This window comes from Eleutherodactylus coqui, chromosome 6 (assembly GCF_035609145.1).
Source record: "Eleutherodactylus coqui strain aEleCoq1 chromosome 6, aEleCoq1.hap1, whole genome shotgun sequence".
NCBI classification, from domain to species: Eukaryota; Metazoa; Chordata; class Amphibia; order Anura; family Eleutherodactylidae; genus Eleutherodactylus; species Eleutherodactylus coqui.
The window spans coordinates 53,154,068-53,178,095 of NC_089842.1; the positions used below are offsets into that span (position 1 = coordinate 53,154,068).

Consider the following 24,028-nt stretch of genomic DNA (forward strand, 5'->3'; position numbering starts at 1 on the left):
CCCGCATACCTTCTTTTAATGTACTGCGGATTACCGTGGATGCTCCCTGTCGGTCATGCGTAGTATAGATTTTTTTTTTATATTTGTTTTTCACGCGCTGCTGATAGGCACCTAGCTCCAATCTGGGGCATGTGGGTGGGGCGTCAATGGTATAAAAGCCTGATTGAAAGCAGATTTTTTTAACCATATAAAACTTACAAAATTGGTTAAAGGCTTGTCGCATCTTGTTTGTCGACGTGGCAGTCAACAAATCTGAGAGGGACAGAATCCTTGAACAGAAAACCTTGGTTTATAACTCCAGAGCATCTCTACATGCCTACGATAAGATATCAGCACTGTTCAATGTTGGGCGTCTCAGTGGTTGAGAGAAAAACAGTGAACTCAGATTACAGCAGTAAGGATGGATCGTCACATTAGAAGAATGGCACATAGTGATCCAATCTGTCCTGCGAGTGAAATTGGACTTCATATCCAAAGCCTAGGATGTTGAATAGTGTCTGCACAAACTATCAGAAGGTGTTTGCAGATGTCCAATGACACGTTTTCCATTGACCTCATGCCACAACTCTCAAAGGCTGTCATGGTGCAGAACAAAATGGAAATGGAGCTTGAATGGAGGTCTATCTACTTCATCGATGACTCACGCTTTTGTCTCAGACACAATAATAACTGGAGATTGGTCTGCAGTCTACATGGGGAAAGCCATGAAGAGGCCTTCCCAAGAGAATGTTATACCAGTCCTACATCCGGCAATATGGTGTGGAGTTGCATAATTTACAGTAGATGAATCACTCTAGCCTTCATTCCAGGTACACTAACAGCCTAGCGTTACATTGACTTGGTTGTGGAACCAGTGGTATGTCCATTTCTCCAAAGCATTCCAGCAGACTTTTTCAAACAACAACACCGGGACGCACATTGTTTGTGCAACTGTGATTAGCCTGTGTGGCCTAAACATGCTACCATGGCCTGCAGCACCTCCAGACATTGAACACATTGGAGACATCCTTGGTCGGCAATGGCAAATGGAGCTACTACCAGTAGCAGTGCTTCTTCAATGGTTTGCGTGTACATAGGCTATTAAAAAGTTGCATCAGGCAGCACTCGGACTTTTCATTCGTGTGCTGGCCGTTGGGCTAAACACAGCAGATTGACATGTGTTAGTCTCAGCCAAAAATCGGATGAGAATAGGATATGCTGCAAGTTTTTTACTCCAGTAAAGAAAAGCCTGCGTGCATACACCCAATCAAATGAATGGGTGCTATTTATGTTCCATTTTCAGACTTTTTTTTTTTTCGGTCTGGAAATCGGATGGAAAGAAGTCTGTTAGAAATGGGGTTACCACCAGGGGCGCCGGGGTCCGGTTGATGCGGGATGCTCGTCCTGGTTCTCCGGGGACCCGAGCTGGCAGCTCTGTCTGGCGTTCCCCCACTCTGGTGGTTGGTCGCGGGCACCCTGCCTGTTGGTCGGCCGCGCGGCGCTTGGGCCGGGGGAAGGCAGCTTCATGATTCCCTCCGGTCATCATGTGACTTTGCGCAGCCTCTCTGGGCGGGGTGTTCTGCATATATACCCTGCTGAGCCTGACTCTGGTTGCCAGTGTTTGGTTGGATTTGTCTGCCTACACCCATAATCATTGACCTGACTTTTGTGTGTTTGACTTCGGCCTTTCATTTGACTCTGCCTCTGTTTTGCCCTCTTGTACTCTGCATTTGTCTTTCGGTTTGACCCTGCTTGTTCACGACTACTCTCTGGTCTACTCACTTGTTGCTTTCAGTCAGCAGCACGGTGCTCACCTGCCGGTCTCCCTGTCCCTCTCCTTTGGGGGCCCTGTCACTAGTGCAGCACAGGGACCATCGCCCAGTTGTCGCCCTGGGGCCTAGCGTAGGGATCGCCTATCCATCTGCCCCCGCCAGTCCTAACAACCTCCATCTGCAAGTAGCCTAAGTGTATGCAGAATGAAAAAACATTCCTCAGGCAACCATTAATAACCTCATTGATAGCATGCCAAGGAGTATAAGGCCGCCTGTACATGGGCATATTTGCATTGCTGAATCCAGAGCGGGTGTCTGCCCATAGCATGCAATGGAAAAGCACTTTTCCCTGCACACAAGCGGAAATTAATTGCAATTTTCCTCTCGCGGAGAAAAATATTGCAGCATGCTCTATTTTTGAGCACATTTCAATCGGACAGCTTCATTGAAGTAAATGGAGAACATCCGACCAATGACCCTTCTGCAATTAACATTGCGGGATCTGTGTCATCGCCTAGCAATGGAGTGGGAAAATCTGTACTGTGCGTGTCCAACGGTTCGCCGGCCGAACCATCTGTAGTAGAGAAAAAAGAAGAAAACGACAGGTACGTGGGGTCACAGGCTGGGCACAGTGTCGGATTCCGTTACAGAATCCCGCATCCGGAATCCAATCGGCCTAAGGGATTGTATTTCTGTTCTTGGCGCTTATACTCGATACTGAATAAATCAAAATGTCTTGAATATTTTTTTTGCTCATTTTTATCATTTGCATATCATTAACATGTCTATCGATCCTGCGATTTCCATAATTCCAAGACTTTTCCTTCTTGGTGTTGCAATTTCAATATATACCTACCACCATCTCTGAAACCAAAAAGCGACAACAGCACTCAAAATACATTTACTATCAGAAGTATGCATACCTATAATAAATACTCTAACCACATTAAATAATGCAAGGTTCTTGGTATAAAAAACAATAAAAAACAAAATCAGCGCCTACTTGATCATGACAGTTTCAAAACACATGTGAATACTTGTTGTACTCACCTGGTGCACGGTGGAACTCCCTGCCTAGAGAGTCCACCGCCACCTTCTATCCTCGTCGGCTTGTCACAATTTCCTGGGTCTCAAATCCGGATCACCGGAGAGCGATCAGAGGGATAACAGCCTTTAGATCACTGTTGTATAAAGAACCATATAAAAACAAAAAATGCATTAATAACAAATAACAATTGATAGTAGGTGTAAATTGCTAAATAGCCCTGTGACACCACTACATAGTTTAAACATTCATGCTTTTTATGAATGAGTAACATGTAGTTGTAAAGAGACATGTCACATGACCTTAAGAATGACGCGTAGGGTCGGTAGCACGTGATGAAATGATGACGTATGTGCACACGTGATTCCAAGATGGCCCCGACCAGCGGCGTCTGCGAGATAATGTGAGTCAAGGACTTTTATATAAATGTATGTTTATGAAATGTAAATGTTATGCTTGAAAAGGGCGATTACCATCGCCAAAACGCGTTGCAGTTAATATTGATAATAAAATATAATTATATCGTATGGACCATTGTGTCCTTCTCTGCGTTCCCGGAGTCCATGAGCGCGGGGGCTTTTTTTGCTTTTTTTTTGCTTTTATAAGGTTCTTGGTATCTAATTTGATCAAATCATATTGGCCCATCTACCAACGTCCACATGCCCAAGCTTTCAGATGGGTCCTAACGCTAAAACCAGGTGGTTTAATCTTAACCTGGTTTGTATACTTCTAATAGTATATGTATTTTGAGTGCTGTTGCCACTTTTTGGTTTCTGCTTCTATTGTATGTTGCAGCCGTAGTTTAACGTGCACCTATAGATTTCTATTGGGAAGTGCTGAGCTATTTGATTCTTTTTTTTTGGCCTACCATAGCCTGTGATCGCTAGTGTGAGCAATAATGCATTGCAGAACAGAAGTACTGCAATACAATATCGTAACAATTTTCTGGTTAAAGTCCTCTACAGGGTCATAAAAAATAGTGTAAAAAACATGTAAAGTAAAAAAGAAAACTTATTTATACACCGACTGACATCATCAACATGTGCCTCAACTAGTGCCTCTGAACTTCTGAGAGTTTGATTAAGGTCCATGTCACATGAACGTATGTGTATTTGCTCGCGCATGAGCATAGCATTAATGTATTGCGCCCGCAAGTCATGTTGATTTGCACACAGCAAAAAATTGAAAAGGCTAATTAGTCTAATGTTCTTTTCCCTGCGCATTTGTGCAGTGTTTTACACATCTCCTAGTATTTTGCGTGCATTTGCACATCCCAGTTGACTTCTATGGGAACTCCTAGTGTGCAAATGCGGAGGAGAACAGAGCATGCTTTTTTTTTTTTTTTATTTGTCTTCACTCTTCACTAAAATGTATACGAAAATTACACAATCACTGTGTTCTATTCTGTTAGTATTGCACACACAAATTTTGCATGCGCAAAAACTTCCATGCGACACTGATTTAAGTGTGCAAATGACCACGGCGTTCTGTCTCCATGGGAGCCTCCCTCCTCCAGTATCGAGCTTTGACAACTTCATTAAATATGCAGATAATCATCTACATGTATTGTAGAATATAGTGCTGACATAATGTGAATTTTATACTCCTCAGCTATATTTATTTCAGGGATTTGTGGTATTCAGTACATTACCAGGCGATTTATGTCTAAGTAATATATATTTTTGTATAGATGTATATGTCCATGGCTGTGAGGTCAATATTTGAGGCATATGTTGATGATATCAGTGGGTGTATAAATGAGTGCATATACACAGTGTTTGCTTGAAAAAGGCTGTTTAGCTGAAATGTTGCACCTGCATTATTAGAATAAAAAGACCTTTTTTGACACCACATTTTGGAAATTGCCTTATATCTTTTTTATGATCTACATGGTTGAGTAATCAGGATTCTCAAAGAGGGGGCAAGCATCCGTGTTCTGTAACCCCTAAATGACGTGGCCCCTTTTTTTTTCCATTTTCATTCCCCCCCCTTAAAAAAAATCGTAACTCCTTTATTTATCCATCGACGTCGCTGTACGAGGGCTTGTTTTTTGCGTGACGAGTTGTCTTTTTCAATGGTGTTATTTACAGTACCATATAATGTACTGAAGAACTGAAATTCTAAGTAGAGTACAATAAAAAAAAAAGACATTCCGTCATCTTTCAGTGCGTCTTGTTTCTACGGTGCAGAAACTGCAACAAAAACGGTATGATTACTTTATTTTATGGGTCAGTACGATTGCTATAATAACAAACTTGTATAGTTTTTTTTTTTTTTTACTGTACTGCTCTTTTTTTAATTTCAAAGACATTTAATTTTGATAGGCAGTCTCCTAAGGCAGCCCTGAAAGGACCCCGGCTGCCATGACACCTGCATGGCTCCCCCAATCTTACCGCGAGGTGGGCTGTATGGGACTCCCGAACATTGTTCGGGGCATTTAAAGGGTTAATAGCCGCAATCGGCTGATCGCAGCTATTGCCCGTGAGTGTCAGCTGTAATAAATAGCTGACGCCCGCACTGTATGAAGAGAGGTCGGTCCGCGACCTCTCTTCATACATGCCTCGATGCTCCAGGACGTAAATGTACATCCTGGAGCGGAAAGGGGTTAAGCATTTGGAGCTTGCTTTATGGATACAGTACAATGTATTAAACATTTCCTGTTTCTCTCTTTACAGATTACAAGTAAATTTAACAGAATGAAGTGTCAATGTAGGAAGATACTTGGAGCCATCTTCAGCCGTTTATTTTTCGTTTTACATGGAACAATTATGGTAGGCGTAGCGGTGGCTTTCACAAAGGATAAGACCTACTTGATTCTTCTCAGTGGAATTGTTCTCTTGTTCATTGAGATGATCGTGACACTCAAGATGACAAGACATGGAGAATGGAAATGGTAATATGGACCACAGGGAACTTGAATTTATTAATTAAAGGGAGTCTGTTGGCAGTTTTACCAAACCAAAACTGCTGACAGCACTACATAGGGACAGGGGAGAAGGGTGTAAATGTACATTTAAGGGTGCCCAGAAGTCAGAAAAAAAAGAGTGCTGCCCCTGCAAGCACTCTGGAGGCAGGACTTCTCACTCAAGTTCTCTTCTCTTTATCTATTGAGCTGCTCCATAGCTCCTGATTGTCAGTAGTAGCGGTCTGCTGGTTGGATGCATAGTGGCCCAGAGTTGGGCTGTCTGTAGTGTATGTGTATGTCTGTCTTATGTAAACTGTCTTTTGTGTATTTGTGTGTACTTGTAGTGGTCTGTGTTCTTTGTTGGTGTTAACAAGCTGTGTAATGACAAGTCTTTCTCTGGTTATGTGTATTGGCCTAGACTGGTCACCAGAAAGTCAATGCCTGGTGTCTCTCTAACTAACTTCATCTAGCTTTTTGTGTGTGTGATGTAAGTGGGGGCTTTAGAGAAGTTGGGAGGCGGAGTTTAGTGTAGAGAGGAGAGTTCAGAGATGTAGTCTGTGGAGGAGGACGTGTCAGCACGAGCCTGTATCTCATTTACCGTGGGATATATCCCATCCAGGGACTAAAGCTCAGAGTGGATGGTTCCTGCTATCACAAGTCAGAAGGAGTAACCAGCAAGTAAAGAAGGGCATAGTGAACCCACGAGGATCGTCTGTCAGATAACTGAGACCGAGGACATCTAGATATCGTGAAAAGTGACTCCTAGAAAGCGTGTGTGTGTAACAGAGTGGAATTGAAAGGAGATTGCCAGACATGTTATGCCTAAGACTGTCAATGTACTTTAGTCTTTGAAAATCAAGATTGGATTGTGTGATTAAAGAAAAACCGCATACCTCCGGCTTTGAAACCTAATTTTCTGACTGTGGACTCTGTATTTGATCCGAGTGACCGATCACTCAGGAAGAGGTACTGGCGTCACGTGACAACACCATTAAGAACAATCATCATCATTTGCTTTTGCCTATTTTTGCACTGCGTGCGACCGAGCTGGGCCATGATCTGCCATTTGCGGGAGAGATCACAGAGCAACCGGTGACAACGATCTTAGTTTACCCCGTGATCTCCCCCCACAGTGGCAAGCCTACGCAGATGCTACAGCTATCAATCAGAGCTAGGGGGCAGCTCATTTGACTCTAGATGCATCCAAAGTGGTACATTTGCACCCCTTTCCCATAACTCTACCTAGTGTTGTCAGCAGTTTTTCTTTTGCAAACTGCTAGAATCATAGAATGGTAGAGTTGGAAGGGACCTCCAGGGTCATCGGGTCCAACCCCCTGCTCACTGCAAGATTCGCTAAGTCATTCCAGACAGATATTTGTCCAGCTGTTGTTTGAACACTCCATTAAAGGGGTTGTCCCGCGAAAGCAAGTGGGTCTATACACTTCTGTATGGCCATATTAATGCACTTTGTAATGTACATTGTGCATTAATTATGAGCCATACAGAAGTTATCAGAAGTTATTCACTTACCTGTTCTGTTGCTAGCGTTCTCGTCTCCATGGTGCCGTCTAATTTTCAGCGTCTAATCGCCAGATTAGACGCGCTTGCGCAGTCCGGCCTTCTTCTTTTCTGAATGGGGCCGCTCGTGCCGGAGAGCGGCTCCTTGTAGCTCCGCCCCGTCACGTGCCGATTCCAGCCAATCAGGAGGCTGGAATCGGCAATGGACCGCACAGAAGACCTGCGGTCCACCGAGGGAGAAGATCCCGGCGGCCATCTTCAGCAGGTAAGTAAGAAGTCACCGGAGCGCGGGGATTCAGGTAAGCAGTGTGCGGTTTTCTTGTTTAACCCCTGCATCGGGTTTGTCTCGTGCCGAACGGGGGGGGTATTGAAAAAAAAAAAACCATTTCGGCGCGGGACAACCCCTTTAAGGGAGAAATCACTACCTCTCATGGTAACCTGTTACACTCATTGATCACCCTCACTGTCAGAAAGTTTTTTCTAATATCTAATTTGTGTCTCCTCCCTTTGTTTCATCCCTTTTTTCTCTAGTCTTTCATTGGGCAAATGAGAATAGGGCTGATCCCTCTGCAGTGTGACAGCCCTTCAGATATTTGTGGACAGCTATTAAGTCTCCTCTCAGCCTTCTTTTTTGCGAGCTAAACATTCCCCAATCCTGTAACCATTCCTCATAGGACATGATTTGCAAACCGCTCACCATCTTGGTAGCTTTTCTCTGAACTTGCTCCAGTTTGTCTATGTCTTTTTTAAAGTGGGGTGCCCAGAACTGGACGCAGTATTCCAGATGAGGTCTGACTAAGGGCGAGCACCCACTGGCGTTTTTTTACCTGCGTTTTGCGTTTTGCGTTTTTCCTGCACAGGCATAGAGATAACATGTGTTCCTGTCCACTGGCGTTTTTTTTGCGTTGCGTTTGCGTTTTTAACATAGGAACTGTCAGTTGCATATGTGTCCTTATTTTTCTCCATGGAAATTAATGGAAAAGCCGCGAAAACGCCGCCAAAAACGCCGTATAAGGGATAATTTCCTCATGTGATCTAGATTCTATGCTTCTCTTACTACATCCAGAATTGTGTTTGCCTTTTTGGCTGCTGTATCACATTGTTGACTCATGTTCAGTCTATGATCTATTAGTATGCCCAAGTCTTTTTTACATGTGCTGCTTAGCCCAATTCCTCCCATTTTGTATGTGCTTTCTACATTTTTCTTTCCCAGATGTAGGACTTTGCATTTCTCCTTGTTAAATACTATTCTGTTAGTCGCTGCCCACTGTGCAAGCTTTTCTAGATCTTTTAGCATAGTCTCTTTCTTCCCTAGTGTTAGCTATCCCTCCTAGCTTTGTGTCGTCTGCAAATTTGATCATTTTTCCATCAATTCCCTCCTCCAGATCATTTATAAAAATGTTGAACACCACTGGGCCTAGGACAGAGCCTTGTGGTAGACCACTTGATACATTCTTCTACTTGGATGTGCAGCCATTTATGACCACTTTGGGAGGACAATCACTTAGCCAGTTGTGAATCCACCTAACAGTTACCTTGTCAATCCCATATTTGGTCATTTTTTCTACAAGTATGGTATGAGATACTTTGTCAAATACTTTACTGAAGTCAAGATATACTATATCCACCACATTTCCCTGATCAACCCAGTCGGTGATTCTAGAAGAAAATTAGATTCATCTGGCATGACTTGTTTGTTACAAACCCATGCTGACTCTGGTTAATTACTCCATTTTTATCCAAGTACTTGCATACATGCTGTTTAATAATTTGTTAAATGCTGATAGACTCCCTTTAAGGACATAGCCATTTGGGCGCTTAAAGGGATATTCCCATCTCAGACTCTTATGGCATATCCTCAGGATATGCAACAAAAGTGTGATTGATGTGTGTACCATCGGGATAATGAAAACAGCTGAGTGGGCTGTCTTATGGTGTTTCTGTATCTCAAAAAGAAGTGAGGGGGAGTTATAGAAACCCTCACAGAATAGACTGTAGTAGAAATGATGATTAATCAGCGTCAAATCAAATGTCTATTGATTTGTATAAACTAGATGTATTACACAGCTGTAGTGATTTGACTCTGTAGTGTGCTATAATAGTAGTCCAATGTAAAGTTCCAATGCAGCCACTCTAGGGTTAAATTACATAGAAGTGCAGTGAAGCTGATAGTAATGCTATGTTTCTCTTCAGTCCTCCACCACCCCCACCTCAACTTCTGGCACAAAGGAACTGGTCTTTGCCTGACCACATGTTGAGGAGACAAAGGCTTAGTTTGTACACGGAGCCTGAGGAGGTGGGGGGGGGGAGGAGATTCTATATGGCTCAACGAATAGCAAGAAATGTATACCACTTTGTAATATGTTATACGCCCATAGAGGGCAGGTATTATGTGTTTTAATAAAAGAAGCTCTGGGATTGTTTTTCCAGCAGAACTCTCTGTAAACTTCATACTGGACACGTGTCTCAGTCTGAATTCTTCTTCCATGTCTATATCAGAGTTTTGCAATTAGGAAGCTACAGAATACCCCAGAACCTGCTGGAAAAATTAATATCCGGATCAAGATGTCTAAAACTAAATTTTAATGATAATAATTTAAAACCAGGGCATGCCATTACATGAAGAGACAGTAGATTGGAAGGGTGATCTAGCCTGAGCCTGAATGGCATATTGCAGAATGATGTAGGGCAGTACTCCTCTAACGTTAGTGCAGTGTAAATGAATTTCTCTAAAGGGAGTGATATCTAGCTCCTTGTGATTCAATTAACAGAATATACTTGTTAGTAGCTGCACTGCACAATCAGCTGGCAAGTAAATAACTTAATCCCTTTCTTTTGGGCACTGACTATATCTGACAGGCATAAAATCTTGTGGCCGTCGGTTGCTAGTCAGTAGTTATTCATACATGCCATCATCCGTTGTGATCTTAGATATTAAGTCTCCATACTAGTACATTTGGGTCACTATCAACATGACCTCCTAGTTTCATAGTACTTTCTCCAGGGCATCATATGCAATTCATTTTGGTTATAATTTAAATACTACCATCTCATATCTTCATCATTGAGTGACTATTTTGAAAAGGTTCCTAATGAACTGCATTATATGCAGGTAAACGCGTAGAATCGACTGAACCAATTAATTGATTAAATACTAAATCTGAAATAAAATCAATAGTGAAGAACTAATAGTGAGGTAATAATGAGTGCGAGTGGGGTTATTATACCACAATTTAAATAAAAACATTCCCCTTGAGCCTTCCGGGTACAAATATGCATCAATATGTACTTTAGGAAATTCTAGCAATTAAGCTTAGACCTATCCAAAATATTCATTCAGGGGCTATAGCTGTCGTGACCACCAAATTACTCCTGAATAGAATTCTACACTGGGTACCCCTTGTGGGATCCAGGAAACGATTTGTTTCGTGTTGTCTGTGGTGTCTTTTACTCTTGCGTCTATTTCCAATTCATTTTGGTTTGATGTGAGTGTATGGTGCATTAGTGGTTTTAAATTATTATCATTAAAATTTAGTTTTCGACGTCTATTCTGTGAGGGCTTTAAATTCAACATAGACTTTCTGCCTCTGTGAATTGAAGTTATAGAAACAGTGTAGTAAGGTATTTGTAAATACTTGTATTGCTTTTCTTTTTTTTTTCTTTACAAGCGGCTGTCTATTTAGTTTATCTGTCATCTTTCAAAACTATTCCTGTACTAAACTATTCTCTGTGTTATTGTAGGTTTTCTCCGATGGTGTTTCTATATTTATGTTCTATTATTCCCTCTATTTTTGTGATGGAGCTTAAAAGCTTAGAATTTAGGAAGAATATTACAAACCTGACAAATTCTGAATGCAAGGAATCGGTACGTATCTCATATACTACATGCATTTAAAGATAAGATGATGGTCAGTGTGTACAGATCAGTGTATGCAAGTATAAGGTTGTCTAGAAATCTTACATATTTTCATGAAATACAGCTAATAGTGTACGTTTCTCATAATGTACTTACCCCTTTCAAATTCCCCTCTACATCAAGATAATGCCATTTCAGGTCGCTTTCACACGGGGGCGACACAATCGCACAATTTTCTCATGATGCAGCACTATAAATCGCATGTATGTGAAGCCAATGCTTTCCAATGGGTTCCTTCACATTAGCGATTGTTTTATAGGCTGTTACATTGCAATAAAAAAAATTGCAGCATGCTCTTTACAGCCGTGATTTGCAATGTTTTGTAGCCCATATTTCCCTATGGAGCCTTCCTTTCAGTTGTATCGCACGAAAATCAGGTTTTCGTGCGGTGAGATGTAACATTTACAGTACGAAGTCTTACCGTTTGACCCTAAAATAATCGCATTCAATGGTTGATTAGTTTATTAAGAGCTGCAGTGATTGGCTGAGCTGTGGCATTCGAGAACCAATCAGAGCCAACGCTTCTTGGAGGCGGGATTTTTGAGCCCTCCACACCAGGAAATGCTGGCTGAACACTACAGACAATTGTGCTGGAGTTTCAGGAGAAGTGCGGCAGAGTGGACAGTGCCTGTTAGACAATGTATTGTGTTTTTTTTTTGTTTTTTTATGTAGCCAGGGCTTATTTTTGGGGTAGGGCTTATGTTTAAAGCCCCTCCCCCCGAAATTCCCATCAAAAGAACGCTACAAAGTCTTGCAACTTTGTAGCACCACAAAATCGCAATATTGCCCTGAGAAAACGCAGCAACATCGCACAGAACACAGCTATCCCTGACAGGACACAGTACAGGACACACAACGGGGGCGAGAACAGTGCAGGAACAGGAAGGCAATGAACAAGCACACACAGACAAGGGCAGAAGAAAGAGGTACTGATAACAAGGTGAGAGACAGGATCCAAACAAAGATAGGGAGGCAGCAAACAAACAAATACAGATGTAAATACAGAGTAGGCGCAGACAAAGTAGATGGCAACAGGAACTATGCTCGGTGTCTGACACAAACACACACCAATACTGAAGCAATGCAGGAGGATTTCCAACTCCACTAAATAGGGAGGTAATTGCCCATGCCCCACAGCTGAGCTGAGAGCACTGGAGGAAGTAACCTCTGATGTGCTGGCGAGATGTCTGCTGCAATTCATGTAATAGAAAAACCAGGATGACTCTCATGTCTGCCAGAATCAGCAGAGGGAAAGCAAGTCTAGAAAGCTGGCCAAATAGTAACCAAGTATTTAAGGAAAAAAAAAGACACATGTCCATCCAGTTCAGTCTATTACCCCCCAATATTGATCCAGAAGAAGGCATAAAAAAGACCCAATGAGGTAGAAGGCAATTTTCCACATTTAAGGGGAAAAAATTCCTTCCTGACTCCAATCCGGCAATCACAATAATCCTTGGATCAACTATGCTAGCTAGATCTTTACTATGATGTGTGCGGGGTGCCACAGGGTTCAGTATTAGGCCCCACTCTGTTCAACATATTTATTAATGACCTGATAGAGGGGCTGCACAGCAAAATATCAATATTTGCAGATGACACAAAATTATACAATATAATTAATGCAACGGAGGACAATGTGCGGCTACAAACGGACCTGGATAAGATGGGGGCTTGGGCAGAAAAATGGCAAATGAAGTTCAATGTTGAAAAATGTAAGACTATGCACATGGGCAGGAGAAACGGATGTCACAAATACTCACTTAATGGGGTACCACTAGGGAAAAGTGATATGGAAAAGGATCTGGGGGTATTAGTGGATAATAGACTAAATTGGAGTAACCAATGCCAGTCAGCCGCTGCAAAGGCAAATAAAGTCCTGGGGTGCATCAAAAGAGGTATAGGGGCGAAGGACGAGAACATTATCCTCCCACTATATAAGGCACTTGTCAGGCCTCACATGGAATACTGCGTACAGTTCTGGTCACCGGTGCTCAGGAAAGATGTCACAGTGCTTGAGGGGGTTCAAAGAAGGGCAACTAAACTAATACATGGAATGACGGGACTGGAATACCCAGAGCGGCTATCCAAATTGGGACTATTTACTCTAGAAAAAAGAAGGTTAAGAGGCGACCAAATAACCATGTATAAGTACATGAGGGGACAACACATGGATCTCTCCCGCGATCTGTTTACACCCAGGACCACGACGGTAACAAGAGGACATCCGCTACGATTAGAGGAAAGTAGGTTTCATCACCAACACAGAAAGGGGTTCTTTACTGTAAGAGCAGTGAGACTGTGGAACTCTCTACCGGAGGAAGTGGTGATGGCAAAATCCATAGAGGAGTTTAAAAGGGGACTTGATGTCTTTCTGGAGAAGGATATTACAGGATATAAATATTAGGTTAAGTGTCAATTCTGGTATATAGGCAGGTAGGAACTATTAGGGGTTGATCCAGGGAACAGTCTGATTGCCATTAGGGAGTCGGGAAGGAATTTTTCCCCCAAAAGGGCTAATTGGCTTCTGGCCTTGGGTTTTTTTGCCTTCCTCTGGATCAACACAGTAGGATAGGCAGGCTGGACTAGATGGACAATGTCTTCATTCGGCCTTACATACTATGTTACTATGTTACTATGTTACAATGGTGCCAGTCTAGGTTCTACTCTGTTTATGTCAAAATGGTGCTGACCTAGGTTCTACTGTGATGGTGTAACAATAATGATGGTCTGGCTTCTACTGTTCACAATCATACTGGCCAAGGTTCTAGTGTGATTGTTATAATGATGCTGACATGTGTTATACTGTGATGATATCACAATGGTGCTGGGTCTACATAGACTTTTGTAGATGACAGAAAACTATGTAAAGAAATTAAGGCAAGGCGGTTACAAGAAGATCTGGATAAATTGGGATCTTGGGCAGAAAAGTGACAAATTTGGTTTAATACTGCTAAATGTAAGGTGATGCACATGAGCAGAGGAAATACATATCACCATTACACACTAAATGGGAAGTCACTGGGAAACACTGACATGGAAAAAGACTTGGAAATTTTAGTTAACTGTAAGCTTAAACCATTGCAACATGTCTTGTAGAACCCAAGCCAGCATCACTACGAAATCATTTTTTTACAATCCAGACCATCACCATTATGATATAATCACAGTATAGCACATGCCAGCATCATTGTGATATCATCACAGTAGATCCATAGACAGCAACATTGTGACATCATCATAGTATCACCCAGGCAGGCACCATTGTGACATCACCATAGCAGAACACTGGCCAGCACCATTGTGACTTCATAACAGTAAAACCCAAACCGGTGATATTATATCATCACATTAGTAGCTAGTTCAGCAACATTGTTGCATCAAAAGAGAAGAACCTAGACTGACATCATTGTGGCATATCATAGTAGAACATTGGATATCACCATTGTGACATCATGATAGTAAAATCCAGACCAGCACCTTGTTACATCATGACAGTGCAATACATGTCAGCACCATTGTGACATCTTAACCAGCACCACTGTGATATCATTACAATAGAACCCAGTCTGGTTCTATTGCAACATCATCACAATAGCACCATTGTAGCATCATCACAGTAGAAACCATACAAACACCATTGTAGCATCTTCTTTGTAGAACCCAGGCCAGCTTTATTGTGACATCACATGACAGCATTATTGTGACATTATCACAGTAGAACCTAGGCCAATAACATTGCAACATCCTCACAGTAAAAGCAGGATAGCAGCATTGTGACATCATCTGCAGTAGAACCCAGACAGCCACAGTTGAGATATCATCACAGTAGAACTCAGGCTAGTAATATTGTGACTTCATAGCATTAGAGCCCAGACTAGCACCCATCATGTCACTACCAGCACACTGTCATTTCTCTGCCAGTACTCCTTTGCTTCTGTGGGTTCTATCCAGTCTAGCTAGGGTTAATGTCTTCAGTCCTGTCCAGTTAGGTTAATTAGCCATGCAGCTGTTAGCGATCAATCATCAGCCACCACCTCAGCTCTGTCAGCCAATTATATATTTCAGTGTTCTCGATCAAACAAGCTTGCTCAGTTCTCCTGTCTGTCTGCCCCCCGTGTTCTGGTTTGTCCTCTGTGATTCTGTTTGTCTTGCATTTTATGTTCTTGTTATTTATTATCAGTCTTTGTTTGTCACTGGTTTTATGTGCTCTGGTTCCCCTCTGACCTTGAACCTGTCCTCGTGGAAGTAGTGGGGTCATTCCTTTGGGACAGGTGTTTCACTGCGAGGTGGGTTCTGTTGGAGGGGTTCAGAGTGCCCCACTCTAATCTCTATCTCTCATTTCTGTCTGCTTCTGCGTCTAGCCACCTGTGTAGCAAGCTAACACATCAGTAATGTACCAAATCTAATTCTCTAACTTCCCGGTGTCATACAAACGGGAAATTTGGCACGACCATTCATTGGGTCCTAAATAGGAAACTTAAAGGGGTTGTCCCGCGGCAGCAAGTGGGTCTATACACTTCTGTATGGCCATAATAATGCACTTTGTAATATACATTGTGCATTAATTATGAGCCATACAGAAGTTATAAAAAGTTTTTTACTTACCTGCTCCGTTGCTAGCGTCCTCGTCTCCATGGTGCCGACTAATTTTTGGCCTCCGATGGCCAAATTAGCCGCGCTTGCGCAGTCCGGGTCTTCAGCAGTCTTCTATGGAGCCGCTCGTGCCAGAGAGCGGCTCCGTGTAGCTCCGCCCCGTCACGTGCCGATTCCAGCCAATCAGGAGGCTGGAATCGGCAGTGGACCGCACAGAAGAGCTGCGGTCCACGAAGACAGAGGATCCCGGCGGCCATCTTCAGCAGGTGAGTATGAAGACGCCGGACCGCCGGGATTCAGGTAAGCGCTGTGCGGGTGGTTTTTTTAACCCCTGCATCGGGGTTGTCTCGCGCCGAACGGGGGGGGGGGTTAAAAAAAAAAAAAACCCGTTTCGGCGCGGGACATCTCCTTTAAGGGGTCGCAACTTGATTATTCAATGCTAAGTGCCAAAGTAAATGACTCTCTATGTTATGTACATAATCTAGTTCTCTAATTTACCTATGTCGTACAAACTTGAAATTTGGCCCGACCATTCTTTAGGTCCTAATTAGGAAAAGTAAAGGGGTCACAACTTGACTATTTTATTCTAAGTGCAAAAGTAAGTGACTCTCTGTTATGTAAATTTCTGGTGTCTTACAAACTTGAAATTTGGCCCAACCGTTCTTTAGGTCCTAAATAGGAAAAGTAAAGAGGTTGCAACTTGATTTTACAATTCCAAGTGCAAAAGTAAGTGACCCCCTATGTTATGTAAATTTTTGGTGTCTTACAGACGTGAAATTTGGCACGACCATTCTTTAGGTTCTAAATAGGAAAAGTAAAGGGGTCGCAAATTGATTTTTCAATTCTAAGTACAAAAGTAAGTGACTCCCTATGTATATGTAACTAATAACACACATCTGGATCTCACAATCATGAAATTTACCATAACTATTATTTACGTCCTGAATAGGAAAGTAAAGGGGTCACAACTTCAATATTCAATTCCTAGCATCAAAAAATCTGCGATACTAGAGTTCTTTTCTCAGAAACCATAAAGCCTAGAAAAATTACTTGAATACTGAGGAGAATCTACCTCACCTCTATGTGTATATATTAAGGAGAATCTAATGCTCCTCTGTGTGTATATACTGAGGAGAATATAACTGACCTCTGTGTGGTTATACTGAAAGGCTGTAAAGTACATAAGGAAGTGGCCATGGACTACAGGGATGGAGCATGCCTTAAAGGCTAAGAAGTGGCTGCAATCTCCAGTCTGGGGTTAAATTTGAATAAAAAGGGGTGTTACCTTTAAGGCTAAAAGTGAGGAGAGTGGGAGGGGTGGCACATTCTGCAGAGGGACATCAGTACATGCAGCCTGAGGAGAATCTAACGCTCCTCTATGTGTTTGCATATTTTATTCCTCAATTCCTCTGAAGTCATCACGACTTCATAACATTTTCCATGCGAACAACAGGTAAACACATGTACCGAGCTAACTCAGGCAATGCCAGGTATATCCGTTAGTCGCAATATAAAATCTGCTAAATCAGGTATATCTTAATTTTGTCAATTTGTTATTGCAGCTGTTTTGGAGATCAATAAAGTCACACTCAGGCTGATGTTACCAGAATGACTGAGGTTTTATTTTTATCACACAGCACTTTTATAACATTTTAAGTTACGCTACGTAATTTTGCTAGCTCATGCTTTGACGTCAGTGGCTTTTATCAGCAGTGTTTCTTCTGGCCGTGTCATCTCGATAGGAGAGCTAAAGCAACTATGTGAAACACCACACCCTGTAGTTAAAAAGCTCCTTAACCCCTTCCCGTTATAGGACGTACAGTTACATCCTGCGGGGTCGGGGTATGTATGAAGAGAGATCACACGGCTATGTCTCTTTTCATACAGTACTGGCGCCAGTAACCACGGGCAATAGCGGAAATCCGCTGCACGGCCTATTAACTATTAATCCTTTAAATGCCGCTGTCAATTCTGCGGCATTTAAATCTGATGTTTGGAGGTCCCATACGGCCCCACACACACACACTCACGCGATGCGATCGCAGGGAGCCGTGCGCGTGTTATAACAGCCAGGGCCTTCTGAAAGGCCCCAGGGCTGTCCTAGCAGACTACCTATCAAGCTATCCCCATGCAGTGGCTTGATAAGACTGCCTGTCCAATTGCTGTGTGATGTAATGCTGTAGCATTACCTCATACTGCAAAGCATTGCATGTAGTGGTCCCTTAGGAGGGCTAAAATAGAAAGTAAAAATAAGATCAATAAAGTTTTACCAATTGTAAAAAAAATAAAGAATAAAAGTTTAAATAACCCCCTTTTGCCATATCTGTAATAAAAGTATCTAAATCATAAGGAATTTTGTGTTGTTTTTTTTTCATTTTACTCCACATTAAATAGCACCATTGAAAAATACAACTTGTTCAGCAAAAAAAGCCCTCATACAGCTATGTTGATGGATAAAGAAAGAAGTTACGATGTTTTAAAAGGGGGGAGGATAAAATGGAAATGGGAAAAAAAGGCCCGAGTCCTTAAGGGATTAATATCTTAAAGGGGTTGTCCTGTAAAAGCAAGTGGGGTTATACACTTCTGTATGGCCATAATAATGCACTTTGTAATATACATCGTGCATTAAATATGAGCCATACAGAAGTTATACACTTACCCCCTCCAGCGCTGGCGTCCCCGTCTCCATGGCGACGACTGAAGCTTTCTTCTCTGGTCGCCGCAACAGTCGGCGCTTGCGCAGATAAGAATCCTCTGCTGGCTGTGACCGGGCTCACGAGCGGCGTCCTGGCTCCTCCCTCTTCTCCGCGTCATCGTAGCTCTGCCTCCATCACGTGGTGCCGATCAGCCAATGAGGTGGCTGTAATCGGCAGTGGAACGCAAGACTGGAGAAGAAAGCCACGGTGCACCATGGGAGAAGACCCGCGGTGCACCATGGGAGAAAACCGCGGTGCACCTTTGGGAAAGGACCGGCGGCCATCTTGAAAGAAGAAATTTGATAATTTCATGAAACGCTGTAATGGTGAGTGAAAACGCTTTCCGCGGGTACATTGTGATGTTTGCTGTAGAAGGGGGACTGGGCAGAGAAAAAAATTTCGATTTTGCCTCGGGACAACCCTTTTAATATGTTCTCTTAAAGCTACAGATACAATTTTGATCACAACAAAAAATTAAATCATATTAAAGGTATATGAAGAATGAATTTGACAATGTTGCATAAATATAATCTCTAACACCATTGTTTGCAGAATGCACCATTGTGACATCACCTTTGTACAACCCAGACCAGCTCCATTATTATATCATCACAGTAGAACACATGCTAGCATCATTGTGACATCTTCACAGAAGATCCCTGATCAGCAACATTGTGATATATAGTCTGGTTCTTTTGCAATATCATCACAGTATAATCTTGGCTAGTACTATTGTAACATCATCACAGTTGAACACCGGCCAGGACTTTGTGACGTACAATACATGCCAGCACTACTGTGACATAATGACAGTAGAACTCAGTCCAAAACCATTGTGACATCATGACAGTGTAACACATGCCAGCATCATTGTGACATAACTACATTAGAACCTTGGCCAGCACCATTGTGACCTTATCACAGTAGGACCTAGGCTAGCGCCTTTTCAACATCATCACAGAAGAACCAAGGATAACAGAACTAATATGTTATTGTTCCCAGCAAGAGAAACCACACAATCTTGCAGATATAATATCTTTTAATGGCCAACAAAAATACATGATGTTACAGCGAGCTTGCGAACCTCTCGAGTTCTTCTTCAGTCTAAAATGGAATAGATCCGAAGAGGCATGAATATTTATACACACTTATGACATACATACTTATGACAAGGCACATATATGGATGTGATTAGTTTGCAAAGGAATACTGCAACAGAAACAAACATTTTTAACTAGGCACTGATAAGGGAGTGAAAGTTTTATGGTCCCTGAATTACTGTTGGGGGGTCGTCAGGCCAGGAATGCTGCAACAGGTACACAAACATTTTTAAGTAGACACTGATAAGGGAGTGGACGTTTATGGTCCCTGAATTACTATTGGAGGGGGTTTACCAGGCAAGCAGTCTTATCTGTGTTATAGTTGAATTATACCTGCCATTCACCCATAAAACCTTGGCAATAATTCAATCCTCCATTGAACATTTCAAAAGTTGTTCTAAATTTATATTCCCAAATTCTTCTATGGCTTTGTGACTCAAAACTACCCTTCAATTTCAAAACTCTCATATCTCCTATGTCATGTCCATGTCTAGAAAAGTGCTCGGCCACAGGTAATTCTGTCTTCCTCTGTTTAATTGAGTGGCAATGAGATCTCATACTGGCTCCCAGTTTTTGTCCTCTTTCCCCAATATAAAGCCCCCCAACAGGACATTTACTGCACAGGATCAGGTACACAGCATCAGACGTGGAACATGTGAATGTCCCCGGGATCTTATAGTCCTGCTGTGTGTTGTCAATTTGTATCTTGTCCACGGTCAGGACATGTGAGCAGGTCTTACAGCTCCTTACATTACAGGCATAAGTTCCTTTTTGTGTGTCAGAGGGTAATGCACTCTTGATTATAAAGTTCCTCAAAGTTGGAGGCTGCCTGTAACACAGCAGTGGAGGGTCCAGGAATGTGGTTTTCAGGCGGTTATCCTTGTGTAGGGTGTGATGGAATTTTTTTTGCAGTTTTCCTTAGTATTTCTAGCTGCGGATTGTAGGTCACTACTAGAGGTACACGATTGTTTCTTTCCTTCTCTGTGTATCGGAGTAGTTGAGTCCTGGGAATCCTGGTGGCTTTGGTGATTTGGTCATCAATTAAGGTGGGATGGTAGCCCTAATTTAAAATTGTCCTTTTACAATGGTATCAATGTTCATCTCTGTCTGTTGGGTTGGAGCAGATCCGGTTGTATCCGATGGCCTGGCTAAAGACGATGAACTTTTTGATGTGCTTAGGATGGTAACTGTCCCATCTAAGGTATGTGGGCCGATCAATTGGTTTTCGGTATAGCGATGTCTGTATTGAGCTGTTTGGAATTTTTAAGGTGGTGTCCAAAAAGTTGATTTCGGTATACGAGCTGCTTAATGTTAGGTTTATGGTTGGGTGGAATGCATTGAATCTCATGGAATTTTAGAAATTCTTGTTCGATGTTGGTCCACATGATTATGATGTCATCAATGTAGCAGAAGTAGGCCAATGGTTTGCTGGAGCAGGAGACGAGAAAGCCACTCTCCAGTTTTGCTTTGAAAAGCTTGGCATATATTGCGGTGCCATTTTACTGCCCATGGCAGTTCTGGTGAGTTACAGGAAAATCTCTGTGCCAAAGGGGAAATAATTATCTCATAGAACTCATATTAACATCTTCACTGTAGAACCAAGACCAACACCATGATTTATAATAGATGAACCCAGTGCAGCGCTATTGTGACATCATTAAAACAAAGCCCCAATCAATAAACACAAAACATCTGTATTTTGACACTATCACAGTAGAGCCCAGCCTGGCATCCTTGTGACATGACAGATGAGAGGTCTGATGGTGGCAATGAGCCAGTCTGATCTGGCTAACATAATGTGGAAACATAAGGTGTTGGGCTGAAAAATACATATGTCCATCTAGTTCAGTGTATTACCCCCCAACACCCCAATGTTGATCCAGGGAAAGGCAAAAAAAAAAAACCAAGAGGTGGAAGCCAATTTTTTTTTCATTTTAGGAGGAAAATAATTCCTTCTCGATTCCAATCTGGCAATCAGAATAAATCCCTGGATCACCAACCATGCTAAAGTAATGTCTAAATGTAACTTGTAATATTATTGCAGTTAAAAATTGTGTCCAGGCCACTTTTAAACTCTTTTAGTGAGTTCACCATCACCATGTCCTCAGACAGAGAGATCTATAGTTTCACTGCTCTTACAGTAAAAAACCCTCTTCTATATTGTTGTAGATATTTTCTTTCTCCTAGCCGTAATGGATGCCCTCTTGTTACAGTCCTTGCTATGCTATAAACAGATCATGGGAGAGATGACTGTATTGTTCCCTGATATATTTATACATGGTTATTAGGTTGCCCCCTCGGCCATCTGATTTCTAACCTATTTAGCACACTGGCGTACCACTAGGGTTCGCAATTGCAATCCAGCAGCTTAGCAAACGGGCTCGTAGGCTTCTGCCAAACGCCGTTTTACCGCTGTGGCCCGCGCGCCGGCTCTGGGTGGCACCCAGGGAGTTAAGTAACTGTTACCTGAGGAGCCGGCAGCCAATTACAGGCTTCAGACTCCCCCTGGCGCGTAGCCGTCTCTTTCACAGAGGGACTGTAGTTTTGATTGGTCACAACTGCATTCTGTCAGTACACTGTCGGCCATGTGATTGATCCAGCAGGCAGTACAGTGAAAGTGAAAATGACAGCTGAGTCTGTGGACCAAGCGGTACAACCAGGTATGTACCGCATGTAATAATATGTATAGCTGGTATAAGTTATACCAGCTGTACATATATAACTATATACATGAGATATCCAGGTTATACCAGCATGCTCCATATCACTATATACAGGGAGATGTAAATCTCCTGTGTATAGTGATATGAAGCATGCTAGTAAAACCCGGATATGTCATTTATATAATTATATATGTGCTACTGGTATAAGTTATACATCCTGTATGTACTGATATAGACCATGCTGGTATACCACTATATAGAGATGTATAACCTATATCAGCTGTACATATATAAGTAGATTCGGGTCGGATTCCGCATGCGGGAGCACGCAGCGCTCTACACTAGAGATGAGCGAGCGTACTCGGTAAGGACAGATACTTAAGCGAGTATCGTCCTTACCGAGTACCTGCCTGCTCGCCCGCAAAGATTCGGGTGCCGGCAAGGGTAAGTCCTGTGTTGCGGGAGTGAACAGGAGGGAGCGGGGGGGGGGGGGGAGAGAGAGAGAGAGATCTCCCTCCTGTTCCCCTTCACTCTCCACCGCCACTCCCCGCCCCCCCACTGGCAGGCAGGTACTCGGTAAGAACGATATTCGCTCGAGTATCTGTCCTTACCGAGTACGTTCGCTCATCTCTACTCTACACCTATTTTACTTAGTCCCAGATCATTTTCTACACTATCCCCTCCTCTATCTTTCTGGTCGCTTCCCCCTCCCCCCTCCCTCAAAGTTCCTAGTTTAAACACTCCTCCAACCATCTAGCTATCTTCTCCCCCAGCATAGCTACACCCTCCAAATTGAGATATAGCCCATTCCTATTGTAGAGCATGTAGCCAGCAGCAAACTCAGCCCAGTTCTCTAGTACCCAAACCAGATACAGGCATCCTGCATTGCCAGTGCCTATGATCGCTAGTACAAGTGATAAGGCATTGCAGGACAGAAGTTTTGTAATGCCTTACCATAGCGATCATAGGTGCTATTGTACAAGATCCCTACAGGGACATAAAAAGTGTAAAAAAAACCCATAAAAATAATGTAAGAAAAATGTTTAAAAAAACACTTCTTTTAGAAATTAAAATCCCACATATTTGGTATCGTCGTATCTGTAACAACGCGAACAATAAATTGAACATGCTTTTTATCCTGCACGGCAAAAAACATTTAAAAAATACCCTTTTTTTTTTCATTTTGCCTCCCAAAAAAACACAATAAAAGTGATCAAAAAGCCATGTGTACCCCAAAATGGTACCAATAAAAACAGAGCTCTGTCCATAGAAAAATAAAAAAGTTATAGAACTCTAAATGCAGTGATTTAGAAAAAATATATATTACAAAAATAGGGTTTTTACTGCGGAAAAGTGGAAAAACCTAAAAAAAATATAAGAATGTTGGTATCATTTTAATTGTACCAACCTGCAAAAATAATGTATTGTGTCATTTATGTTGCATGATAAACCCTGTAAAAAAATTATGGTAGAATTGATGTATTTTCTCTCCCTGTTTTCATAAAAATTAATAAAAGTTTTACAATATCGTCTATGTACCCAAAAATGGCACCAATAAAAATTACAGTTTGCCATGCAGAAAAGCTCTTATATCGATGTATCCACGGAAAAATAAAGTTATGGCTTTTGAAAAATGGAGATAAAAATCCGCCAAAAATCGGTGCGTCTTTATGCCCAAAATAGGCCATGGCCTTAAGGGGTTAAGGACCTTCCACCTACTTCTAACTATATTATAGGTGCCAATGTATACCATATCCACTGGATCCTCACAAGCCCTCCTAGTAATCTGTCACCCTAATATGTTGAACTCAAGTGTCAGGAAGACAACATACCATTCAACA

At 42.2% G+C, this 24,028-nt stretch overlaps 1 protein-coding gene across 1 annotated transcript in view; it reads left to right on the top strand.

The window, feature by feature from the left end:
* Window positions 1–24,028, top strand: part of LOC136572089 (transmembrane protein 26-like) — a 52,015-nt gene that overhangs the window by 18,878 nt on the left and 9,109 nt on the right. Inside the window, exons 2-3 of the mRNA XM_066572701.1 lie at window positions 5,472–5,689; window positions 10,961–11,084. Coding sequence (XP_066428798.1) covers window positions 5,493–5,689; window positions 10,961–11,084 — 321 coding nt within the window. The 5' untranslated portion in view covers window positions 5,472–5,492. The remainder of the gene's footprint in view (window positions 1–5,471; window positions 5,690–10,960; window positions 11,085–24,028) is intronic.